Source organism: Fusarium falciforme, chromosome 5, assembly GCF_026873545.1.
Source record: "Fusarium falciforme chromosome 5, complete sequence".
Classification (NCBI taxonomy): Eukaryota; Fungi; Ascomycota; class Sordariomycetes; order Hypocreales; family Nectriaceae; genus Fusarium; species Fusarium falciforme.
This window is the reverse complement of record NC_070548.1, coordinates 1,747,326-1,757,028: the sequence shown is the minus strand read 5'-3', so window position 1 is coordinate 1,757,028 and position 9,703 is coordinate 1,747,326. Positions and strand designations below refer to the sequence as shown.

The window sequence follows — 9,703 nt, the reverse complement described above, 5'->3', positions numbered from 1 at the left end:
TCAAGAGCTAGCCACGGGGCCGCCGAGGAAAAAGTCAAGTTCTCCTCCGTGGCCGTTCTGGGATCGGTGCTCATTTTCGGCCAGTTGCTCTAGAAGAGCAAGAAATGGGTCCTTTTCCTCTCCCTGTCCTGTTCCGATGCTGCCGTTGTTGCTTCGGGCTCCGGGACTCGGCGCCGCCGCCGTGGCCTGATGAAGGTTGAGCTTGTTGTGGTTATCCTCGCCTTGCCATGCAGCAGGGCTGCCAAACGCGTTCGTGGGGACCGTTCCAAACATGGCGTCGTACCCTCCGTTTGCCTCGTTAATCATTCCAGGTCCGGCATTCGTGACACTCGACCCCGACCCATAGCTGTATGGGGGGCTGAAGGGTGCGCCAGCCATGGGGTGCATCCCATGAGCTGAGACTGGGTGTGTTCCTGGCGAAAGAGTGAATCCTGCTGCAGCTGCAGCTGCGACCGCCGCATTGTTTGCCGATGTTTCGTCCATCTGCTCATGCAGAGCGTACATTTCTTGGCTCTCATGGTGGGGCGGCAGAGAAGTTGGTGTCGTGAGGAGGCTAGGCGATGAATGGGGCATCATGCCTGCCGTGTATGAGAACGACCGACGGGCGCTTCCCGGGGTGGGCAGCCCTGTAGCCGGAGGCTGGAGGCTGGAGATGACCTTCACATCCGGTCGTCGTCGGTTTGTCGGTGCGCTTGGTGCCGTGTTCTTGCGCTTCAGGCTTGGGCGCTGAGGCCCATCGGTGCTTCGAGGAGTTTCCTGGGCCGGGAGGGATCCAGAACCAAAGTCAATAGCAACGTCCGAAAGGCGAAGGTTAGCCGCGTCAAAGCTAAAAGATTGACCACCTGGTCCTCCAATGTTGGAATAGCGGTCAAAAAAGTCCTCGCTGTGGAAGCCTGGTGTGTACCGCATCGAGTTGCGTGCCAGTGCTTTCACTAGCTCCCCATGAGCGTGAATGATGTCTTGCAGTGTTTCCCGTTGATGCTGCACACTTGCCCAAGCATACCGAAGCTCGCCCAAAAACTGCATCTCACGAGAGAGAAAGTCTGAGGATGAACCAAAAACGTTGACCTCGCCCTGGCTGCTTTGCTTGCTGTAGTGGGCTCCGTGGACGTGGACCGTACCCGCCGTGCATATGCAGAATCCCACAAATGCAGGCCAGTCAACGATACCAGCCTGCTTGCCAAGCTGAACCAACTCCATTATGGCATTGGCATGGAGAAAACACATGTTGGTTGCCTCGATCTGCCACGACTGATGCTGCCCTGTCTCTGCAAGTTCCGCTAGATCGATGGGGAGGAATGGGCGATAGATCAAGCAGTGGATGAGATGGTAGATGACCTTGCTGAGCACGAGAACAGTCGAGTCTGCCTGTCCAAATAGGGCGTTGAGGTTGGAGAAGACATCCTCAGTTCCAGAAGACCAGACGTCAAGGTCTTGTCGGATCTTGGACAATGTTGAAAGGGTGTGCCAGGGGAAATGAGAGTCACCCTTAACACCACCTGCAGCCAGATATCGGTTTGTCTTTCCAAGAACTCGAGTAATGTCGATGAGCATGCCCATGCTTCCCTGTGGTTTCTTATCACTACCTTGGAAATATTGAAGGTTTGATCCTGTTTGAAAGAACTCCCCTTCCACTGGAAGTGAAGAAGAGTTAGGTGACCAAGAAGGAAGGCGTAGGAGAATGGTGCTGTCGCTAATGAGACTCGGTCGCTTCGATCCGGTAGTCTGGAACCGATCCAGCAGGTAGCAAGTCCAGAAGAGTCGTCGTCGCATCTCACGCTCAACTGGAGTCATTCTGGCCTGGGCGTCTGTCTCTCTGTGGATCTCAAGAGCCACAGCCATGCCAGTAGCGCTTGCTGGGTCATGTTAGTCAACAATCATGAGACTCCGGCATGGGATAGATCTTACCCATGAGCATGTATGCCCTCTTTCCCTTCCCAGTCGCAGTAAATGCGCTCACCAGTAGCAGTAGCGCCTGGAGAGCATCGATCGATGGTTCATCAGTGTTGATTTCCCGTCTCGCACGAGCCGCAAAATCCTCACTGAGGTTAGCAGCTGCTTGATACCCACTCGGATCCGTTGTGTGTCTACAAGCCGATTAGCCTATCACCAAGATGGCCTTGGGGGCGGGGGGACATACCGGGCTGCGACTGCTGAAATTGCATACGAGAGGAACTTGGGGAGCTGGTTCAACTGAAGTCGTTGCCGAATGGAGGACTCATCAACGATATAATAAGGCTTGCCGTGGAACCGGGCGAAATAGGTGTCGAGGAGGGCCTCGGCCTGGGCTGGGGGAGGCGACAGATCTCTGTAGAAGTGTCAGTTGACAGCTCTCAGGTGTGAAGCAGACAAATGACGAACCTCGGCAAAGGCGTATGAGGAGAAAGGGATGCTGTGTCACCGGGAGAGGCGCGGGCTTCAATAGCGAGGCGCTTGGCTACCGGCTCGCCTGCTTCAGCGCCCAGTGAGACGGAACCAGACGCCTCTCCTTTTCCAGCGCCGGGCATATTTGAGCTTGTTGGCGAAGAATCATCTTCTCCCTTTTCCCTCAGCTTGGCCTCAAGTCCATCGACTCTTTTCAAAAGTGCTTCCAGAACGTCTGTCTTTGGGCCACGCTTCTTTGGTACAGCATCTGTTGGTCGGGTTAGCACGAGTCAGCATCACCACTAAATTCACAGCTATCAGAGCGCCCACCAAGCGCACCATGGCTGAGAAACAAGTCGAGACTCACCATAAATACAGGGGCACTGGAAGACCTGGCAAGCTTCGCATGATGGTCGAAGGCGGTTGCACTTGATCTATAGCAGTTCCGATTAGGCTCCATCCAGATGACTTACAAGCGCGGGAAAGATACTCACCTTTCTCTTCCGACACGACTTGCAGTTCATGGACTCTCGAGGCTCATTGCTCATGCGACGGGTGGGAAGGCGTTCAATGCCGACCTGCGGCCGTGGAATAGCCACAGGGTGGACTCCGGGTATATGAGGAACGTTCATTGGATCGTATACGGATGCGGTCATGTCTAGAATCGTGGGAACAATTGAGGGCCGTCGGTATACACGACGGCACGGCTGACTCTCCCTGGAATCAGGTGGAGGTGGACGTCCAGAAGCTGAATCGTTGGTGGACAAGGCGAAGTGGCGACTCAAAGGGCTGGGTAGAGATAAAGATGGCGATGTTGGATAGTATGCAGCGGTCCTGGCGGTATCGATCCCGAGATCCCTCAGAAGCGCAGTCGATGTACGATGGATGTTCGTAGTATTGGCGTGTTGTCGACGGCAATGGAGACTGGCTGGGCGAGGCCGTCTTTTGGGGGCAGAGACGAGATACTGCCAAAACGCTCGGCGACTCAAGTTTGAATAGGGAACGGAAATGGAGAAGGAGTTGAAGCTCCAAAAGTAGGGTGAGGCTTCGTAAAAGATGGGACGGGATGGCAAAAGAAGGTCGACCGGTCGACTAGCCTCGGAGGCCCAGAATTGTACGACTGACCCGGACCCCAGTCGGCGGTCTCATTTTGGTCGTTGCCAATGTGGAGGTGGCTAGTGACAGGACCGGGGGGCGAGCATGAATGATGATGGTGTCGATGTTGGGATGGATCATGGTGGGGAAACGGAGCTCAAGATGCAAGTCCATCCCTTGATGGTCCGCTCCAACGCTGTCCCTCTAATGCTGGTTCCCATGGCAGGCTGGCTCTTGCGAAGATGCACCAGGGCCACTAGCACAATCTCTTTTGGGCGTGGTGATTGCATCTCGCTGGCGTCTGGACCAGCCATGTCATTGGAGCGCGCAAAGAGGACGAACTATGTGAGGAGGAGGGGATGGTCACCCCCAAACCGGCGGTACCCCCAACAAGGTGAACATGCCAGGCCCCCAAAGCACCAAACCGGGGAAGTGCAAGGCCTGAAGCCGTCCGTCCTTGTCTTCTATTAAGCGTAGCATTTCCCGACACATCTGTCGATCCTGTCTGCTTTCCTGGTGCACCTCTGCCGATTCGATGTTTGGCATGGACCCTTTGTTCGGTCGAGCATCGAGCGAGCTAGGAGGCACACTCGGACTCGGCCCCAAGCTAACCCTCCCAGCCAGCTCTTGTTTACACTTTCGTGCTCTCCGTAATTCACCCTGAGCAGCCGACTCCCTGTGCCAGATTAGGCCACACATCGCCCCAGGTTGACAAGGAATATACGCAACGCATTGTGCAAGGGACACTGGGCCACCACGCGGGTCCCAAGTTCCAAGACCAGAAAGTCGGGCTCTTAGCGAAAGTGGCAGGGGCAAGGTTGGCAGCATCTCGGTGCTGTAGAGCGACGGGTCTGACGACGGCCATGATGAACGTTGGCTTGTCTAGTGCCGTAACCGCCGGAGCGGTAAGGTACCGCTCGAAATGGATGGAAGGATGAGGTTGTCAGTCCTTACCTTACCTTACGTCGTCCCCGTTGCTAGCTCGTGCCCCGTAGTTCAGCGAACGAGGCAAACGGTAGGGCGGGACAGGGGCATCGAGTCGAGCATGTTCGCTGCTGTTGGCTTGGACGACAAGTTGAGGCCAGACAGGGGCAAGGCCAAGGTCAAGGTCAAGGTCAATGCCGCGCCCGGGAGCCACGAGTGCACGAGGCACGAACGAACGGGATAGGATGGGATAGGACAGGACAGGATAGGATGGATGGATAGGAAGCTAGGATGTGGTTCAGAAGAAGGCTTCGGGAGTGTTCCATAGTGAGCTAGGTCTGGAGGTGAGAACCTGGGAAAAGTGGCACCGACGTCAAAGCTCTCCCGTCAGATTCGCACCTTCCCTTCCATCCTTCCAGCTTACCTTCCTCGCACCCTAGGCCCTAGGTCCTTTGTGGACTCCTAGGAAGGTACCACAGGCAGGTACCCAGCAGCCAAAATGCGAGGTGGGGGCCGGAACCTACTGTACCTTAGCGGGCACTTCGCTTAAGCATAGCGGGAACAGCGTTGTTTGGGGCGTGACTAGGGGCCGTCGATGGCTGGGGCATCGTGGGCGAAACGGACGACACGCCGGGCAGTCGCGATAGGGTGGTGGCTGCTTTTTTGGCCAGCCTGAAACTCTAGAGGCAGGATCTAAAGACTGTTGTCACGAAACTCACAATCCATTTCATCACCACTTCATCTGCCATGTCTGAGGAACACTCGTGCATCACACTATTGGAATTCCGCACTCAAGAGCCACGAGGACGAACCAAATGTCACCGCAAGCGATTTGCGCTTAATTCTACAACACGATCGATACCAGACCGAGTTTGGCAACGTCAACCGTGAACTAAGATTAGCACTCGACGCCATTTTTGGTCTGCCAACGGCCCCCGAGATCCTGGCCGGCTTCCATCTGAACTTTTGCAGCCTGACGCTTGGGTCCATCAGTCCCATGGGCTATCCTGGTCTCCCCTACCGATACCACGCGCTCATAAGGTACAGGCAGACGGTGCTTTCGCTCCCGTACGGGCTGCTACCTCGACGCTCTGGGCCCTTGCCTAGCCTGCCGCATTCTAGACTCCTTCCACCGGCATACCACTAACGGATCGATTGCGTACACAGGGTTCATGTCAATCTCGTGGTCTTTGGCCCCTCCCAGCTCCCGTCGATGGGGACGAGATCTCCCTGACTCCCTGGTCGTGGGTAATCTATCACAAGCCAGGACCCAGACCCGTCACTGAAATGCCTCTTTTCTCCCCCTTGAACTCGACATTGAGCCTATGATTACAAAGCGGTACTCGCCCTCGCATCGACCAGAGACAGGGGCCCGACATCTCACAAAGCCAACGTCTGCAGGCGGCTCTGTCGAGATCCTTGCCTCTGCGCAAGAGTCAGTCTATGTGTGGCCAGCAGGGTCATAATCTCAATTGACACAGCTAAGCGCCACTGGCACGTCTTGTCAAAACCACATGGGGCCAAGCGGCTGCAGCCGTCTCATATCAAAGTTGTCACTCCCCTGGCGCCCAGCCGTCATTCACATTACCAAGAGAGAGGCTCCCGGGTGTTGCTGACAGGGGAAATAGATGAGGAATGACGTGACAACTCCGCCAGTGTCCCACCCTGGCCCAGATATCCTCAGGTGAGGTCCAGCGAAGTTCAGAGAGAGGGTCCATCGACGACAACCCTTCAACAAGACAGCCACTTTTGATAGGAGCGACCCCTTTTCAGAGATATCAGAACGTGGCAGACTCGTCTAATTCCCGGGGTGCTGGAGATGGCGGGCTCCCAATCTTGAGCTCTACCGGCCTCGGGAGATATCATCACCGCCTGCCATGCGGTCAGCGCCGTGGTTCGGGGTCCGCGTACTCGCGCAACAGCCATGCCATGCCATGCCATGCCATGCTCAAGAGGTGAGACAGACGGACGTTGTACCTGCATATGTGGGGAGGTATCCAGCATCTCTTGCAGTCATAAGGCTTGCATTGGGGCGAACCAGTGGCGAGTCGCTGTGCTGGATTTCCTGTCAATCAGCAGCAACCCCTGGAGAAACTCGCATCCTTCTTGACGGCCAGACCAGTTCTCCGCTGTGTTGGCGCTCTCTTACAGCAGGCGGTCCTTGGATTCTTGATGAGGCTAACAGCATGGCTAGTGTCGCCAGGTGGTGTGTGCTCATCTGCACGCCGTGGACGGCTTGCTCCCCCGATTTGGATCTTGAGTCCGGCCGGACATCCACGCCTTTCCGAATGCCCCCCTGTATGCCATGCCGCCCAGGTCCAAGTTGCTCTGCTACCCACGGCACTAAGACTCGCCTCGGCGTCCGATCGAGGTGCCGTATGAGGTAGACTAATCAATATTATACACGATGGGGACGAGCCAGCGCATCATGTGTGCAGTTCCATCAATGCCGAGGCGAGGCATTTCGCATTAGATTCAGATGGACAAAGGCTGCAGTTTAATGCGTTACAAAATCAACGAGGACCGCACAAGTTCCCTTGGTCGACCGACCCAACACAACCAGAGACAGACGGCTATCAGCCCAATGAAGCCCTTGCCTGGCGTCATGGTTTCTAGAAGCGGATCAGTTGCTATGTGCGAGCCTTGGAATGCCGGGCACCCTGCCCTTTTCGACTCCCTGTCCGGGTGCCTTCCTCCACTTTACCCCAGGTGCCCAATCCGTACCCGGCTTGGATGGGCTTGGCCGTCGAACCATTCTCACGCTGTGACCTGGTGAGCCTGAAGCCTCCAGAACCTGTCTTTTTTTTTTCTCACTGTGAGCGAGCCGATGCTCGCAAGCACCATGACTGGCTCACCTAAAGCTGAAACCAGCCGCGTCGTCGTATATGGCTCAAGATCTGAGATCATTCACACAACGCCCGCCATCACTTGGTTATGACGAGAAGCTTACTCCCCGCGGATTTGACCTGTTCACACTAGGTTATGGGTCGTAGTGTTTGAGCAGGCTGAAGTCTCAACTAGGGGAACCAGCTCCGATGGTGGCCGAGGTGTCTGCGCCCTCAACTCTGCGCTTTCTTTGATGTTTTGAAGGACGTGTTGAGAAGCGAGTCCGGACAAGCGCCTAAGTGCCTGCCAGAAGCACACACTTGGTCTCTCGTCTCTCTGTGCAATGCAACTCTCATCACCATGAAGCGCCAATACGACACGATAGGCGCCGCTGATCGACGACGCCTAAAGCCTTCATCTCGCACTCTGCGGCTCACTCGGCGATCGCCCGGGGCTCATCCTCCGACAAGGTTGCTGGTTGGACTCGGATACCGTGCTCGGATCCAGGCTTTCTTCAGTTTAGAGTTGAGAGCCGGATTCATGGATCACAGGTAGCTTGAGAGGTCTACTATTTATCACGGCCATGATATTAACAAATATGATCGGTCTTGCCGATATGGGTTCCTACCATGGGTCCCAGGCAAACTGCCTTCTAGGGCTCTATCGACTCCATCGTCAGTATGTCACTTGGCAACTGGCACACCAAGCTTGCCCTAGAGAGCAAACCGACTCCAAAGCTGTCTCGGTTCGTACAGAGTGGCCTCATGCTCCACCCCGAGGTGGAGGTTCCCAGTTCAAGACCCAGGTGCCGCTGTCAGGATCATGTATCCAAAGCGGCACTTGAGGTAGGATTACTATCTCCGGTATTCCTGTCGCTACAGGTGAACGATTCCTAGCTCGCAAGGTATAGCTTTCCAGCGTTCGAAAGCATAGAAATGAGTCGTGTCAAAATATATTCAAACCCAGTCGATCGGTTTCTTGGTCGGGCCTTTGCCTCTTTTTACTTCTAGCTTCCTCCGGTAGCTACAAGCTCCGACAGAACAAGTAACTGGCGGTTCTTCTCTCCCTCGACCACATGGTTTGTCCCTGCCTGATTCCAGGCCCTCGAGCCGAAGATCCAACTGATCGCCCAGGTACGCTCGCCAACCGCGATCGAAGGGTTTCAGGCCGATCATGGACTTGCATGGCCTGTAGGGCTTAGGCATCCCTGTGCCCCGGCAGCTCAAGCAAGACCTGAGGTGGTGGCTCCCGTGAGGGCATGGAGCTGTGGGTTCATCCATGGCCCTCGGGGCCAACTGGCTCAAGTGCAAAGGATGGATGGTCAGCCAGCGGAGAAGCCCCTGGCTTACCCATAACCTAGCAGTGGTTCACTCACATCGACCTCTCCGAGTCCCTTGCTTACCGCTCCGACTTGATACCCGCTAACAGATCGATTGCGGTTGCGTGCCTCGGGTTGCCCATTGCTCGGGCGCTTGTGTAGACTCTATGCCTTCTACTCGGTATGTACGGTCTCCTTGCTATCACATACCCACTCGGCTGCCCCTTGGATCTCCTTCATTTTGCAGTCGGTCCTTGGTGAGGTCGCAGGTACTGACTACTCAAAGTTTGCTTGGAAAAACGGGTCTGGATAGCCTCGACCTGATACACCGTGAGTATCAACTCGTCAAACATGATCACCACTGGTCGTTTCTTGTGCAGCTGAACACGCAATCAAGCATCTTATGGGTGTGTTTGTTTCCCCCTAGACGTTTCGCCGAGCCTCCGTGATGGAGATGATGCGTCTCTGCAAGTTTCCCATGTGTGAGCCTGCAGACCGGCCCTCCCGCGGTGCAGATTAGCACGCTTCTGGCCTCAAGGGGGACTGAGTTGTGGCTAAACAGCAGGGCTATACAGTGGGCAGTGGAGATAACCCATTGCCGCGACCTCCTGCGGCAAACAGACCAGTCCTGCACACGCGGTAGGTGTTACGGCTGGGCTGGGCTGGGCTGGTGCCCCTGTCGAGGCGAGTGCAAAGGTCCTCTCATCATCCCAACTTGCTAATCCTTGGAGAGCATGGTGTTGTCTTGTTCGTCCCGTCTTCTCATCTCCTCTGCATACCGCCACCAGGACTTTACCCGCACCCCCTATTCCCTGCCTCGGGATCGAATCATCGACGACTTGGCCCTCGAGAGGTTGCCACGTCTGGAGGTCCATCCAGACACCTGGAGATCCCCTCCATGGGCGGGTCAATCCCCCCCCTCACTTGCTTTCTACCGGGAGCGTGGTGTGCGACCCTTCTCGTGCGCCACTTGCGAGTTGTCGGCATTCTCGCGGGCCATGTCTTCTTGGCTCTCGCTTGACGCTCTCAGTCGAGCAATCTCCGCAGCAGCGTCTTGAGCAGGTGTGGCTGCCATGCGGATCCAGTCTTGTGGCCTTGCCTTGGACAAGAAATTTTGCCCAGAGATGCATGCTTTGTGCCCCATTCAACGTCCTTCATCTATGAACAGCGACACTG

The 9,703-nt window shown here is 55.8% G+C and overlaps 1 protein-coding gene across 1 annotated transcript; it reads right to left on the bottom strand.

Moving 5' to 3' along the window:
* NCS54_00677100 (Hypothetical protein) lies at positions 1–2,996 on the bottom strand (the record flags this gene model as incomplete). Its single annotated transcript, XM_053152218.1, has 6 exons — positions 1–1,856; positions 1,909–2,087; positions 2,141–2,308; positions 2,362–2,632; positions 2,732–2,798; positions 2,859–2,996. 6 exons carry the CDS (start codon positions 2,994–2,996, stop codon positions 1–3), a joined length of 2,679 nt encoding a protein of 892 aa, XP_053008193.1.
* Between the last annotated feature and the right edge of the window lie 6,707 nt (positions 2,997–9,703).